The following is a 16,415-nucleotide window of genomic DNA, read 5'->3' as shown; positions in this document are numbered from 1 at the left end:
TCATGGTGTATCATTATTTTTGTCTGCTGATAGATTCAATTTTCTAATATTTTATTGAAGATTTTTGCACCTTAATGAAGTATATTGACTTGTAATTTTCTTGTCTTGTACTTCTTCATCTGGTTTGGTATCATGGTAATGCAGGATTCATAGAATGAGTTAGGAATTGTTTTCCTCCCTTCTATTTTCTGGAAGAGATAATATAGAATTAGTGTTATTCTCTTAAAAATATTTGGTTGCATTCACCTGTGAAACCATTTAGGGCTGGCAGACTTTATACTACAAATTCAATTTCTTTAATAATTATAAAAACCTTGAGTGAGTTTGGGTAATTTGTGGTTTTTAAGGAATTGGTCCATGTAAACTAGTTCATGATGGAGTTCCCATTGTGGCTCAGTGGAAACAAATCTGACTAGTATCCATGAGGACGCAGGTTCAATCCCTGGTCTCACTCAGTGGGTTAAGGATCCAGCATTGCTGTGAGCTGTGGAGTAGGTCGAAGACAAGGCTTGGATCTGGTGTTACTGTGACTTTGGTGTCAGCCAGCAGCTCTTCAGCTCCTATTCGACCCCTAGCCTGTGTACCTCCATAAGACATGGGTGTGGCCCTGAAAAGACAGACAGACAGACAGACAGAAAGAAAGAAAACAAAACTAATTCACGAAACTCATGTACATAGAGTTGTTTGTATTAGTCCCTTATTATCCTTTTAATGTCTGCATGCTCTATGTATTTCATTCATAATATTGGTGATTTGTGCATTCTCTTTCCTTTGTTAGTCTTTCTACAGGTTTATATGATTTATTGATCTTTCCAAAGAACCAGCTTGTGGTCTCATTGATTTGTTCTATTGCTTTTGTTTTGTTTTGTTTTCAGTTTTATTGATTTTTGCTCTTTATTATCCCTTTCCTTTTGCTTGCTTTGGGTTTTTTTTTTGCTCTTCTTTTTTCTGAGTGATGGCTTAGATTATTGATATGACACGTTTCTTCTCTTATACACATTTAATGCTGTAAATTCTCTAAGCACTGTTTTAGCTGCACTCCAAAATTTTTGATATCTGTATTTTGATTTTTATTCAGTTCAAAATATTTTTAAATTTCCCTTGAGACCTTCTCTTTAATATGTGGGTTATTTCAAAGTATGTTGTTTAATTTCTAAGTGTTTGGAGACTTGCCTGTTATCATCCTGTCATTGATTTCAAGTCTAATTCTATTATGGTCAGAGAACGTTCTTTATAAAATTTTCAATTAAAAAAAACTGTTCGGACTTGTTTTATAACTCAGGATACAGTCTATTTTGGTAACTCAGGATATAGTGTATCCTAGTAAGCGTTTCCAGTTCATTTAAAATAATTCATTTTCTTCTGTTATTGGGTGGATTTTTTTCTGTAAATGTCAATTAGATCCAGTTGGTTGATGAGGCTGTTCAGTTCTTCTATAACAGTGGTTCTCAACTGGGAGAGGTTTTGCCCCTCTGTCCCAGGGGACAAATGTCAATCTCTGGAGATATTTTTGATAGTCACAACTTGGGGGGAGATGCTGCTGGCATCTAGTAGTAAAGACCAGAAATGCTGATAAACATCCTACAGTGCACAGGGCATCCCCCATCCCTTCCAAAAAATAATTGTTCAGTTCAAAATATTTTTGTCTTTTCCTTTCTTGTCTTTTGTCTTTTTAGGGCCGCACCTGCGGCATATGGAGATTCCCAGGCTAGGGGTCCAGTCGGAGCTGTAGCCTCTGGTCTACACCACAGCCACAGCAATGCAGGATCTGAGCCGTGTCTGTGACCTATACCACAGCTCATGGCAATGCTGGATCCTTAACCCACTGAGAAATGCCAGGGATCGAACCCACAACCTCATGGTTCCTAGTCAGATTCGTTAACCACTGAGCCACAACAGGAACTCCTCAAAATATTTTTGAAATTAAGAAACCCTATTCTATAGGGTTTTTAAAAATTTGTTCTTTTAATTAATGAGATAGGAGTGTTTGGGACTCCACTTTTAATTGTGGACTTTTCTATTTCTCTTTTCAGTTCTGTCAATTTTTGGTTCATGTATTTTTGAAGCTTTATTATTAGGTTCTGACACACTTAGGATTGTTATGTCTTCTAAGTCAAATGACACTTTTACGTAGATAGAGGGATATGTAATATTCCTCTATTTCTGGTCATTTTCTTTGCTCTGAAGTCTACTTTGTTGATAATAATACAACTACTCCATCTTTCCTTTGATTAGTGGATGTTTCTTCCATCTTGTTACCTTTTTTTTTTTTTTTTTTTTTTTGGTTGTCAAATAATCCCTTATTGAAATATTTTCTCCTTCATAGTTTTTAACTAGCTGGGTATTCTATTGTACCACTGTTGATGTCATGAGGATGATGGCCACCAAGTTTCAGCTCACTGACTAGGCAGTCCCTAGGATCCCTTTAATGTTTTTAGAGAGTTCTCTAGCTAAAGACCAGTGCTGCATCTGTCAAGCCACATTGACCACCTCATCAAAAGTGATATTCCCACTGTGCTTCCCGTTTGTCTGCTTCTTTCTGTCTCTGGGTGGTTCCTTGAGGACTTTGGTTATTAGATCGGAGGCAGAATATATCACTTCAGTCTGGGCCTCTCTGTTCTGAATGGTCAGTTTCTCTGTGATCTGTAGACTCTTCCAGTAACCAGTTTTCTTGGTCATGTCATCACTATTTTTTTTTTTTTTTTTGAGACAGACCCAGAGGTGCCGAATCTTGGGGCCCAGGGAAGATGTGGCATTGACTTCCTCACTGGTGTACCTCAGGCATATGACTTTGATCTCACTGGGGTCAAACTTGGGTGGCATGACAGAGGCAGCTGGTGTCAGATGAACCTTTATGTGGGAGGACAGAGAAAAGCTGCACTTTGGTGTCCTCTGAGATGAAAACAAAAAGCCTGATCCAGTACTTTTATGCTATCTGTATCATTTTCTTTGAAGTGGGTTTCTTAATGATGTCATATATTTTGTTCATGTTTTTCCTTTATTTTGACAAATTCTGCTTTTTATTTTGTTTGTTTAGACCATTTATGCTTAATGTAATTATTGATATGTTTGAATTTTGTTCTATTTCATTATTTGTTTTCTGCTGTTCCTTTTTTTTGTCTTGTTTCTCTGTTTTCCAGTTCCTGCCTTCTTTGAGCTGTTTGAACTTTTTTAGTACTCCATTTAAATTTATATATCACATTTTTAGCTTTATCTCTGTATATTTTTGGTTATTCTAGGAATTACAATAAGCACAATTAAGTTTTCACAGTTTAGTTGGAATCACTACTTTACCATTTCAAGTGGAATATAAAAACATTACCACCAGATTTGTCCCTCTATCCTTCACTTATCATTTTGAAGTTGTCTTATATATTGCATTTACATTTACATATATGGAAAACCTCATCACAAAATGTCGTGTTTTCTATTTTCAATTGTCAAACATCTTGTCCAGAGCTCTACAGGAGAATAATAGTCTATTATATTAAGCACTTCTCAATATCATTCTCCAACAAGGGGCTTCTCTACATCACTTCAGCCCCATTTCTTTCTGCACCCCTCTCCCAGACTCAAATATAAGGAAGCCTGGATTTTCTATTGCCATGAGACATGCCCTTCTCCTGGACTTTCGTAAACTCTCAGCATCTGTGGCTTAGAGTTGTTAAAGGTGTAATTTCTGCTTGTGAATCAAATATAAACTATTTGAAGGGACTTCCCTCTTCCTTTGTGAGGATAGGATAAAATACAAGTAGTTACAATTGCTTCCCTGTATCTGTCTACATTTTGTTGTCCTTAGACAATGCCTGCACCTGAACATCATCCAGGTCTTTGGAAAATCAGGGAGTGGGGGGCTAACATTTATTGGAATACCTCCCTCTCATATATATGCATACTTCTATTAATAGTGTTCCTGGGCAACTCTGCTGTAACGTAGACTGTCTTGTCTCAGAAACATCTCTTTCTCTAGACACACGCACATACGCACATGCATATACATACACACATACACACACACAAGCACCATTCTTAAGTAGCACAGTAATAGATATGTTTTCTCCTGGCCTTTTAGCTAGTAGAGTGTATGCTCAGTATGTGATCATCAAGGTGACCAAATAATTTATTGCGAAAGTGAGGAAGTTCCCAGGCTAGGGGTCGAATTGGAGCTACAGCTGCTAGCCTATGCCACAGCCATAGCAATGCCAGATCCATGTCTCATCTGTGAACTACACCACAGCCTGCAGCAACGCTGGATCCTTAACCCACTGAGTGGGGCCAGGGTTCAAACCTGCATCCTCATGGATACTAGTCAGATTCGTTTCTGCTAAGCCACAGTAGGAGCTCCTAGGATAACTTTGAAAGTGAAATTGGATGCTATTATTAATGCCAAGACCTGATGAAGTGCATCATAAACAGCACCACAGCTGGGAATGAATGGCCAACAGTGATTTGGACCACAGCTAGGAGAAACCAGTGGCAACAGTCTTGACCTCAGAGAATTTAAAGGGCATGTAAGAGCAATCCCCAGGGATGAAATAATTCAGCAATTTAGAACTCCGTCTCAGAGCTGAAAGGGGTTCCTTTAGTGTAATTTCTTCTCATATTCACAACCTCTCTGCAAGCGAGATATTATTTCCACATCAGAGATAAAGAAATGGAAGCTTGGAGAGTGAATGCAAAATGTCCAAGATCCCCATAGCCAGAACTTTGTAGAGCTGACCCTAGGACTTTGCCCTCTCTAATTCCAGACACCAACCTGGAAACCCCGTAATGTTGTGGACTGCATATAAACTTTGACAGCACTGTTTCAGGGCTCAAATCCCAGTTCCTGGTGCTATACCAGCTCTGTGACCTTAGCTGACCTGCGTGATCACAGTAGCATTGTGAAAATAGGAGCTTATGTTTATGTATTGCTTGCCATGTACCCTGCTCTGAGGTATACTCTTTCCCCAAGTTATCACATTCACACCTGCCACTAACCCCATCATATAGGTACTGTTAGAAATCACAATTTGTAAATGAGGGAAACAGTCTGAAAGAGCCTGGAAAAGAGCCCCCTGCATGGGAGATACTCAATAAATCACAATTCCCCTTGTCTCCATACACATGTCAGAGCACAGTATAGGTCCAGAACAATTTTGTGTTTCATAAAATTGTCCTGGAAGACCTTAGGAGGTGGTTCCTTCTCCTAATGCATGTACTCCTTCTCCAGTTTTTCTGAAGGCTCAAGGATTTCTTGTAATATGACACATATTAACTTTCTTTTCTCTCTCTTTTTTTTTAATGGCCAGAATCCCTCCCACTTTCTTGAAACCATTTTGTCCCTTGCTGTGGTTGTGGCCATGCATGAGAAACAGCAGGTGGTGCCAGATGACAGATGGTGCGGGAGCCCGTTCCCCGGTGGGAGGGGGCTCAAGCGAGCGAGCAAGCGAGCAAACAGGCAGACAGCTGCCAGAAGCCCGCTCGCTCGCGCCTCGCTCTCAGACGCTCCCAATCCAGACGCACGCAAGGCGCTGTCCTTTCAGCACCACAAGCTCGGGCCGAGGAGGAAGGACTCCTGGCCATCCTCCTCCTCTTCAAATTGGCTTGAATCTGCTCTGACCCCCAAGAGTGCAGCACAGTAAGTAGGCATTTGTTTTTGCTATAACCACTCCTCAATATCCTCCAACCCATTACCATCCCTTTCACCCTCACAACAACCCTATTTTGTCTAATAACGTTCCATCAGCAGGATTGACAAGAGAAATTCAGTTGTGCTGGGCTTTTGGGGGTGGGGTGGGAGCATCATTTGACTTCCAAGGGAACTGGAGAGGAATAAATGTGATTTGTTTATTTAGTTGGCAATCTTGCAATATGGGGGTTGCTAACTTTCCCTGGAACCAAAACAAACAAACAAACAAAAAAACCAAAAATGGCCCTTCGCTATTGAGGAAATGGAGGCATTCCATGTCTGAATAACAGGATCAGGTTCAAGCCAGCCCTTTTTTGCTTTAGGAAATTGTATCTCCTATACAACCTACATATCATGTGAAAGGGTAGAGTGCACATAGAAGCATTAAATGTATTTATTGTATTTTAGGGGGATTACTGGGGGAAAAAAACCATAAAAATTGCAACCAAGATGGTAAGGTGAAATTTATCATACTGCAGCGTGACTTGGAATAATAGTATTTATTTTTGCACTTAGAATGAGCTTTTCACTGAGACTATATGACTATGTTATCTCTAGTGTCTTGGATATTTTTTAAAAGATTGTATATTTTGTGTAAGCCTGGGATTTTCCTTGAGGTTCTAAATTTGAGGGCCATTAAGTGCTGTGGGCAAGTGGCATATTTTGATGATTAAAGAAGTTTTACTGGATAATGGGAATCATGTCAGGAAATCTAGCAGAAGATCAATGACTGATCTGTACATCGAAGCCGCTGGAGTGGAGCTCTTGAGGACAGCGCTATTTTCTCTGTCGTCAGCCTTCTCTTTTCCTGCCTCACTTCCCACTGTAACTAGAATCCCACTGCTTGCCTTAGGTCTGGGAAGAAAGGCGTAAGGATGGTGAAGCTGAACAGTAACCCCAATGAGAAGGGAACCAAGCCGCCTTCCGTTGAGGATGGCTTCCAGACCGTCCCTCTCATCACTCCCTTGGAGGTTAATCACTTACAGCTGCCTGCTCCGGAAAAGGTAAAGCAGGTGCTCCTTTCCTCATTAGCCACCCCCATGCTCCCCCCACCATCTAAGGAAATAAAGCAGCAAAAATTCCACTTCCCCTAAATCCTTGCATTCCCTCATCAGCCAAATATGTTCCTTTTCTTGCAAAATGTAGTTATTCCTTCCAGAGACATGACATCTCTTGTGTTATTTCAGACTTATGGTAAGTGTTTATTCATTTTTTTTTGTTCACACATACATACATGAGCAAGAAAATTAACCTTTCCTTTAAATTTTTTATTATAGTAGATGAATACTAATAGGATTCTAGATGATGAGAAAGAAAATTGTCTTGATTGTTTTTGGAAGGTGTTTCAAATTTGACTGGTACTGATTTGAGGGCAGAGAATTGGATGCAGTCCAACAAGCATTTAGTTTGCACCTGCAAAGGCCTTGTCCCTATGCTGCAAGTTGGTTATAAAAAGACACATTACAAAATCCCTATCCATTATAACACTTGTATTAACGTAAAGCATTATGATAAATGCTCTATTTGAGCATTAATTACAAAGATTGTGAGAGCACAGGGTTGGAAAGAGCTAAATTTTGTTGGGGTAGAGGGGAACTGGGAGGACAGGTTAGGTAAGTTGCAGAGGAGAATATTTGAATTTGGCTTTTAAAAGTGAGTAAAAACCTTCCAGGTAGACCATTGGAGGAAAAGGCATTTAAGGCATTTAAGGCAAAGGGCAAAGCACGGAGAGCTTTTGGGAAATAGCATGACTGGAGTAAAGTGTCTTTGGGGGAGGTGTGGCTGGAAATGAATGACTGGCTGATGGCACATCTCCTGATATGGGAGTAGTCCATGAAGAATAGAGGTGGGCATTTAAACAAAAGTGGGGGAGTTATCGCATGAACACAGGTGGGAGAAACACTATTGTTTAAGATCCACCTGAGAGAACTTGGGCTTTTGTAATGTTAGCTTTTGCTTACTATAAGAGATAGATTTGGAGGCAAATGATGGAGTTCCCTGGCTAAAGGGTGAACGATGGATCATTCCATCTGTTTGATTTCCTCATTGGCGTCTCCAGGAGGGCATTGTGTATCTTAACCAATTGGCTCTATCCAATGAATAGAAGAGGACCCAAAGCTAGATAAAGGTCCTGGCTGATTGGCTGAGGGCTGAGTCATCTGTTTTGAAAGTGCAGAGGTTGTCAATATGAAAATGTCCATAGATGTGGCAGGAATAAAGAATCCTTGAGCCATACTGAGAAACGGATAAGCCCTTTTCAAAATAAAATTTGAACAGGCATTTGGCACTAAAGAAATGTGAAGGAACCGTATTAATTGGGTATTGGCTACCTGTATACCAGAAGTTCTCAGGTTTTGACTGCGTATTCAAATCACCAGGGGAGTTTTGAATATCCTGATATCTAGGCCACACCCCAGAGCAGTTATATCAGAATCTCTGGGGGTGAGACCTAGGTGTCAGTATTAATTAAATCTTCCCAGGTGACTTCTGTGTGCAGCCAAAGTTGAGAACCGTCGTGCTAGGTGCACACTACCCAGAGATTATACCTTCACATTTGCAGGCAAAAAGGTGAAGGGTCAGAGAAATTTGGTTAGTTATCCAAGCTCACAGAAGAAGTAAGTGGCAACGCTGGAATTTGATTCCAGATGTAAAGAAAATTGGGGGGAAGAAGGGGGAATATTCTCTAAAGGTATTGTGAAGTTTCAGGAAAAATATTTACCCTTCAGCCTTGAAGATCTGTCCGTCCCTGAAAGGTGTGGAAGTTAAGGCACCTCTCCCCAGTACCATGTGTACAGTTAAACACATATCTGCAGGACTTCCGCAGATATGGCTTCTGTATCCCCTTACTCCCCCACCCCATTCTCCCATCTCCAAGGGCTTTCTTCTCTCCTTGAGAGAGGAGAAACACCCAATAACCACTGAGCGTCCAGTGCAAACGTGCCAAAAAAGTGTGAACTTGCGTGTGTGGGAAGGGAAACCAATGCATCATGAAAGATGCAAATCCCTACACGGACACATCTCCATGGGGCACATTTCAGATGCCCTGTGATGTTCATGACAAAGTCTTCATAGCAGGTAGACCTCAATGTCCTCCTCTATGAAGTGAGGAGGATCACACCCACTTCGCAAAGTAGAGCAAAGTTAGACGTGGCCTCATATGTAAAATGCCCGGCACAAAAATAATATAAAAGAATAATAGTTATCATTTTAAGTGCTTCCTAAATGCTAGATGCTGTTGTAAGCCATAAGCAGGCATGCGCGCGCACACACACACACACACACACACTCTTTCATTCTTTCAACAGTTTATAGGACCCAGTAAGGGTGTTGCTACTTTCATCCAATTTTTCAAGATGATGAAACTCAGGCCCAGAGTGATAAAGTCACTTCCCAAAGCCCAGTGTTGATGAGCCTCCTGGCAGTGTCTGGGGATCCCAGGGCCCAGGCTGTTCTAGAACCTTCCACCTCAGCAGGAATAGGCAGTCAGCTGACCTGGGAGTCCCTAGACTTGGGCTCTAGCACAAGCTCAGTCACCAACCACAGCTTGAGTCCTGTAAGCTGTCTCTCCTCCCTTAGGCCTCTGTCTTCCCTTCTCTGAATGGGAAATTTTATCAGTAGTTTTCTGTGCTAGGATTTAGATTTTACAATATTTACAAGAGTAAACAAGGCTTTTCCCCCCGACATTAGAATAGATGTGTTAACAGTGAATTCCACTCAAGAAGTCCAAGTCTGAGAACAGTGTTGTGGCTGCCAGCACAGACTCTGAAACCAGATCTCTAGGGGTCTTCGCTGCTCTACCTTCTATAAGCCTACCTGGGCTGAGGACTTGAGCGAGGTTCTCAAAAGGCCTCAGCCTCTGCCTTTTCATGGATTCGAGGGGATGATAATATGGGGACTCCATCTCACCAGGCTGTAGAGAAGGCGAGATAAGTCCTCACACAGTTGTCAGCTCTCTGATTATGTCCAGCCAGATGGTGAGGGTTTGGTGCCAAAAAGGTTATCAGAAAGAAGTATATTTGACCCCAGGGTTATATCATGGGTTTTCTTCTTGAAAAGGTAAGATACAGAGTGTGCTTGGTGTGTAATACTGACAGTCATCTTTAGGTTTGTTCTCTAAGCGCTCTTTCGTATGAATGCGAGTTTCTGGGGAGAAGCTTTTGGAGGCCAAGTAGAGGGGATGAGCATGTCTGACGTTCTTGCTCTAGGTTAGGAATGGGCCATGCAGGGCATTCATAGCTGCCGTATCAATTAATCTTCCCAACAGCCCTGTGAGGTGGGTGCTAGTGCACTCATTTCACTGATGAGTAAACTGAGGCTTGGGTCGAATGAGTGACTTGCTCACACTTCATAGACAAGAGTAGAAAAGCTGAGGTTGGAACCATGTTGCACCTGTCACCCCAATTTTTTCCCTCTGTGCCATGCTACCTTTAATGAGTAGCTTCCCACCCCCAGGCAGTGCTTCCTCAAACTCTGCATTCCATTGCCCATGGCCATGGCTCCTTCTTGAGCTCTCCTGCAGGTGGGACTTGAGGCGATCCTCCAGTGAGGATATCACAGCCTCCAGTGCCCACTCCCTACCCAGTGCAGAGGGACTGGTGCCTGACTTGGAAGAGGAGACTTGCCAGCCTCATTGTTGTTCTCCCACCTATTCTATCGCTCTAATCAATCCTTCACACTGCACCTGAGGCAGTGCCCCCGGCATTGTGACCAGGTCCTTCTCCCACGGGAGGTCTTTTCAGTCACCCCTGCTCCAGGGTGCAGTCCTCAAATTCTTCCCTTGCCACTCCAGGACCTCCATTAACTGCTCCACTGGCTTTCAGTCCCACTACTCCCCATTTTGTACCCTGAATACCAGCATGTCAGAACTGCCTAGAGCCCTGGTTCTCAACTGGGGGTGACATTTTCCCCCAGAGGGACATTTGGCATTTTTGGTTGTGATCATTGGAAAGGGGAGATGCTATTAGCCAGGATTCTGCTAAACATCCTACAATTCATGAAATGCACCCCCCAAAAGAATTATCCTGTCCCAAATGTCAACAGTGCTGAGATTCAGAAGCCTAGCCTTGGAGTTTTCCACACTCTCTGGGATGTTTTGTGTCCCTTCCTCCTTGCCCATGCCATTCCTTCTGCCCCAGAATGCCCTTCTTGTCCCTCTGCTGGTCTGATAAGCCTATTCTCATCTTCCTAAACCCAGTTCAGATGGCAGCTCTCCTGGACACCTTCCCTGACCACCTGTAATCTGGATATGGCTGTACGTACTATGTTGGAAGATGCTCGCTCATTCATCCATCCAGCAGAAGGAACCTTCTATGTGCCAGGCACTATGCTAGGCTCCATATACGAAGCCATGAAAAATCAGGCATGGCCACTGCTTTCATGGAGCTTCCAGTACAGTGGGGAAGATGGACTTCAAACAAGCCAGCACACAAATAGAAGCACAGAGATGCAAGTTGTAAGAAGGGCTGTTAAGGAAAGAATAAGGTGCTCTATTGCAAGAGAGGATAAGACTTAAGGGGACTTAATTATGATGGCAGGATGGTCAGAGGAGATTTTTCTGAGGAAGGAACCCTGGCCGGGACCTGGAGGATGGATGGGTAGGGGGAGTAGGAGGCAGAGGGCCCAGCATGTGGACAGGCACTGAGGGATTTGGCACACTGAGGGAAGGGGAGAGACCTGGGAGATGAGGTGTGGTGGGCACCAGATCATGCAGGGCCTGGTGTATGTTTTGAAGTGGTTTAAAGAAGGAGAGTAACAAAATCAGATTTCTATCTTAGGAAGAAATTTTATTTTATTTCCTCTGGCTGCTATGGGCCACCCTAGGGACAGGGGACTCATGCTTTGTCTCCTGGTCTCTCCTTCCTCTTTTCTTCCAATCTATCTTCCACATGAGGCTGCACCAGAGAAGTTCCCTCAAAGCAGAGACTACTGGGTTTCCTGAGGCACCACCCCCACCCCTGCCGTGAGTGGTGGGAGAAACGAATGGAGGGCAGGAGATCAGCTAGGAGGCCACTGCCATGCTCATGAAGGGGATGGTGGTGGGGGGCGCTAGGGTGGTGGGAGCAGAAATGGGGCAGTGTGTGGATTTATGTAGACTTGATGCTAGGTGGGCACTGAGGCCTGAGACTCCTGGCTCAGTCTTATCTTTGCAGCCTTATTCCTGGCATATGGTGGGCATCAGGAGATGTTGGCTGAATGAGGCTCGCTGTCTTGACTAGTGTAAATCTGGGCTTGATTTCTTCACTTGATGAAATACACTTAAATCTAAGTTTGGTGGGTCTCTCTCCAGGCCATTGGAGCAAGCTCTTGAGAAGTGGAACATCAATCGACAGATACCAAATTTCAGGATATACCTTTGGTTTATCTAAGTGACCACAATAGCCCAGATGTCCCCACACTCCCTGTTGAGGTTGCTAATGTTTTCTTGATGCAGAAGTAGGCTCAGAGAAGTGATATGCTGTCCTAGAACACACCAAAACAAAACAGTGCAGCCAAGATCTGCAAGCAAGAGTGCTGGGAAATGCCAGCTAAGGATGGCAGGCTTGCAGAAAGCAAGCCACAAAAAGGCACAACCCCACTTTGGCAAAGCCCCAGTTGAATTGTGTTTTCAGCAAGCCAGCTGCCAGGCTCTGGGCAAACATCCCTTTCTTTTCTACTGATTACTAAGTCTTTACATGTCCTGGAGAGGGTTGGCTCACATGCTTGTGGGAGGAAAGGAATGCAGATATTAAGAGATCAATCACTGATGTTTGGCATACTTCACATTTTATGTGGTAGACTGCATGCTCTTTATAGTCCTAGATACTTGAGTTCAAATCTGGGTTAGCTGTTTACTTACTCTGTGGCTTTAAGCAAGTTGCTTGGCATCTCTGGGCTTTTTTTTTTTTTTCTTCTGTAAAATGAGCATAATATCTACCTAAAGAGTTACTTTGAGGGAAAAATGTGAAAATAGTCTAATGGCACACAGATGGTGCTCACTGATACTTTCCTTTCTTTCACTGGATATTCAGAATATGTCTCCTGAAGGTGACATTTTTGGAGGATGACTGTAAAAGTGAAACGTGCCGAGAAGGATGTGGTTTCAAGGGTGGGAGTGCAGGGGTCTGATGGGGTGGATCTGGAAGGATGTTGGGCAAAAGAAATGCTGCCTCTGTCACTGAGCTGCGCATGCTTTCTTGGTCTTTCTTGTGGCTTCACCAGAGGGCTTCTTCATCTCCGTAGTACACAGGATCAGAGAACTGTCGGTCTTCCCTGGGGAGCAGAGAACACACATCCCTGCAGATTCCAGGTTCCTAGAGCCCCCTTGCTCTGCTCTTCAGAGACCCTCAAGAGACAGCTTATAAATCATCCAGGATTGAGGTAAAGGTTCTGACTAGGCAATTTCAGTAAATAGAAAATGACCAATAAGCATATTAAAATTCTTCATAATTTAAAAAAGTAATCTTGGGAGTTCCCGTCGTGGCGCAGTGGTTAACGAATCCGACTAGGAACCATGCGGTTGCGAGTTCGGTCCCTGCCCTTGCTCAGTGGGTTAAAGATCTGGCATTGCCATGAGCTGTGGTGTAGGTTGCAGACGCGGCTCGGATCCCGCGTTGCTGTGGCTCTGGCGTAGGCTGGCGGCTACAGCTCCGATTCGACCCCTAGCCTGGGAACCTCCATATGCCGCAGGAGTGGCCCAAAGAAATAGCAAAAAAAAAAAAAAAAAAGTAATCTTGACTAAAACACAACTTTTTATCTATCTGATTGACAAAAACAATTTGCCAATGCCTGGTGTTGCTAACACTGGGGAAAATCAGACCTTCTCATTACACTCCAGTTGGTTACATAATTTGATGCAATGTTTTTTAGAGGGTATTTGGACATTGTTTATAAAAGTTAAACTGTGTATCCCATTTGACTGGTATGCTTGCTACTGACAGGCATTTATCCTCCTAGTGGTATATTTTTTTCAAGTCTCCAAATACACCCTCCCCATATATATACACACACATACATATATATGGAACAACTGGAATGTTCCATGAGATTGGAATGGTTAAATAAACCCTGGTACATGGATGTGGACTAGTAAGCGATTGTTATGAGGATGAGGCAGATTTGCTTGTGCTAATGTGGAAAAATCAACAAACACACTGCTCTGTTAAAACCACTTTGAAGAGCATGGTATAGAGTGATTCATTCCATTTGTGGAGACACATGTGTAGGTTTCATTCTTATAATTCATAAAACAGTCTTAAAAAGACACCCATGAAACCATTAAATGTTTAGGAAGTATGGATGGGGTGGTTGGGGCCCATTCGAATACTTTTTTCTGTAATTTCCATACTTATTATTTTTTTCAACTGTGAGCATGTATCAGATTTTCTGTTTTTTAAAAAAATCACCTCCATGCCACAGATGGTGAAACAGTCTCAGAGAGTGAAGTGACTTATTTGCTCGTGTTCACACACAGAGAGACCACCGTGAAGGGAGCCTGTGCCCCCCCATAGAGAGGGAGGCCTGTATAGCAATGCAGTTTGAATTCAGATCCTTATTCTACCACCTACTTCTTCTGTGACCCTGGGCAAGTTTACTAACCACTCTCTCCCTCTGTTTTCTCATTGTTAAAATGAGGACAGTGATATCTTCCTCTAAGAATTGTTTGAAGGATGAAATGAGAAAATACATGACTGATGTTTATCAGAGTGCCCGGTACAGAGTAAAATGCCTAATGTGAGGTTATTGTTATGTCGTTGTTATCATCATCAATTCAGTCCTAGAATCAGGATTGTTTTCCCTAGAGTACACAGGGGCTGCACAGGGCCTCAGGCCCCAGGAAGTATTGAGCAGTGAGGTGGGCTGGGCCTCTGCACAGTAGAGGACAGGGCCAGATGGCAGAGCTGTGGACCTCTCTGCAGTGCCCCCAGCCCAGGAAGCTAGCCTCTGCTTGGAGCAGGGGCTGGAAGTCCCTGTAGAGGACTCTATAGAGAGTACCTTGTCTTGCACAATTCTGTGCCTTGCCATAGAGTTGGAGAGTCATAGACTTACTGGGCAGCTGGTCCATTTGAGGCCACACTGGGCAACCTTCCATTCTGCCCTGAGAAATCCTCAGCCCAGCAAGGAAAAAGGACTTGATCTCACAGAAAGAGCCCTGGATTGGGAGTCAGTAGGTCCATACTAGAGTTTTGCTTCTGACACTATCTTGCTGCGTGACTTGCAGCAAATCCCTTCCTCTTTCTGGGCTTCCATGTCCCCATCTGTGAACTGGTGGGATTGGACAGCAACTGCCACTAATGTCCTTTGGGCACTGACATTTTACCTTGTGTTCTGGACCCAGTATCAAACTTCAAGGACCCAAGGAAAGATTCAAACCCAAAGAGATGGAGTATGAGTTGAGGAGAGAGGGGGGAAAATGGGAGAGGGTTCCCAACCGTGTCCTCAGGTCCCATTGGGGTGACTTCACCTTGTCTTATTGGATGTAGAATGTGTTCATTTGCTTCTTCATTCCGTAGTATTTATCAGGTGCCATAGGATTAGAGTTTGAGTGTTTTGATTTTTTGGATGATGATCTTATATCCTTAGTGGCACTAGGATCTGACCCAAAAGTCCAGGTTTAAGCCTCGGCTCTGTCTGCTAGTGATTATGTGAGGTTGTGAATTCATTTCTGCTCCCTGAGACTCAAGTTCTTATCTGTAAAATGGGGATAATCACAGGAGTTCCCTAGTGGTGCAGCAGGTTAAGGATCCGGCATTATCATTACAGTGGCCTGGGTCTCTGCTGTGGCAAGGGCTTGATCCCTGGGTTGGAAACTTCCACATGCCATGGGTGTGGCAAAAAAAAAAATGGGGTAATCACTCCTACCTGAGAGTGATTGAGAAGATTTGCTGAGATATAAGATATAAAGCTTTTGGAACAGTGCCAGGCACACAGAAGGCGCCTTAAAAAAAACATGATAGAAAAGAGCATGATGCTCTTAGGTTTGGAGACCAGCTAACCATTTACCAATCATTGATCACAGGCAACTGACTGAACTCTCTGAGGCTAAATTTCCCTCATCTGAAAAAATGGGAATAATAATGATTTTAAAGGAGAGATATGAGGATTGGAGAGAATGTTGTAAGGGGGGTTGTGAGAATAAACAGTATACTCGGTAGGGCCTGTAGCACAGCGTCTGGTGCACTGAGGTGCCTGGCAGCTAGCCATTCATTGTCCAGCTCTGAACTTCTCTCTTGCTGCAGGAATGAGCTGATGGGGAGAGCTTCGATCTATTTTTGGCCTGTGCAAGTCCAGCTCATAAAAATACAATCATGCTCCTTGTCAGCACTTCTGCACTTTTGTTTATTGTTCCTGCCAATCCTGGGGCCTCTCCACGTGGGAACGTCTTCATTATTGATAATCCTGGGAAGTAGTATTTAAAATTTTTATGATCTGTACTTTGTGCCATCTGAACCATCATGTATTATCTGGCCTTGCCAGTGAAGGGGGAGTATATCCAGACAAGGAGTCCTTTTGGGATGAATAATTTATCCCATTTGCACAATGCCAATTATGTTAAATTATATTCTTCACGTCAGCCACCGTCAGCACAATGGGGACTGATGTATTAATACGAAAAGAAAACAAACTTGTTTCTTTGCCCAAATCCACCATGATATTTGAAAACCTGGAGTTTCATTCTTCCAAGTATCTACACAACCTCACTTTCAATAATCATGAGAGTAGAAAGAATTTTTCCTTCTCACTCTCCACTTTTTCCTCCCATTTCTAT

General features: G+C 43.1%; 1 protein-coding gene and 1 pseudogene across 2 annotated transcripts in view; one reads left to right on the top strand and one right to left on the bottom strand.

Annotated features, from left to right (window-relative positions):
• Nucleotides 1-2,329: 2,329 nt before the first annotated feature.
• Nucleotides 2,330-4,198, bottom strand: LOC100520701 (large ribosomal subunit protein uL11 pseudogene; annotated as a pseudogene). Its single transcript, XR_014831534.1, has one exon. The product of XR_014831534.1 is annotated as a large ribosomal subunit protein uL11 pseudogene (transcript).
• A 1,284-nt stretch (nt 4,199-5,482) lies between these two features.
• Nucleotides 5,483-16,415, top strand: part of NSG2 (neuronal vesicle trafficking associated 2) — a 60,782-nt gene continuing 49,849 nt past the window's right edge. The window contains exons 1-2 of the mRNA XM_021076768.2: nt 5,483-5,620; nt 6,525-6,675. Coding sequence (XP_020932427.1) covers nt 6,547-6,675 — 129 coding nt within the window. The 5' untranslated portion in view covers nt 5,483-5,620; nt 6,525-6,546. The remainder of the gene's footprint in view (nt 5,621-6,524; nt 6,676-16,415) is intronic.

This window comes from Sus scrofa, chromosome 16, assembly GCF_054392235.1.
Source record: "Sus scrofa isolate SSC_HxYL_T2T_F1_AM1 chromosome 16, Sscrofa_HxYL_maternal_Yorkshire_Landrace_v2.0, whole genome shotgun sequence".
Taxonomy (NCBI): Eukaryota; Metazoa; Chordata; class Mammalia; order Artiodactyla; family Suidae; genus Sus; species Sus scrofa.
This window is presented reverse-complemented; position numbering and strand designations above follow the sequence as displayed.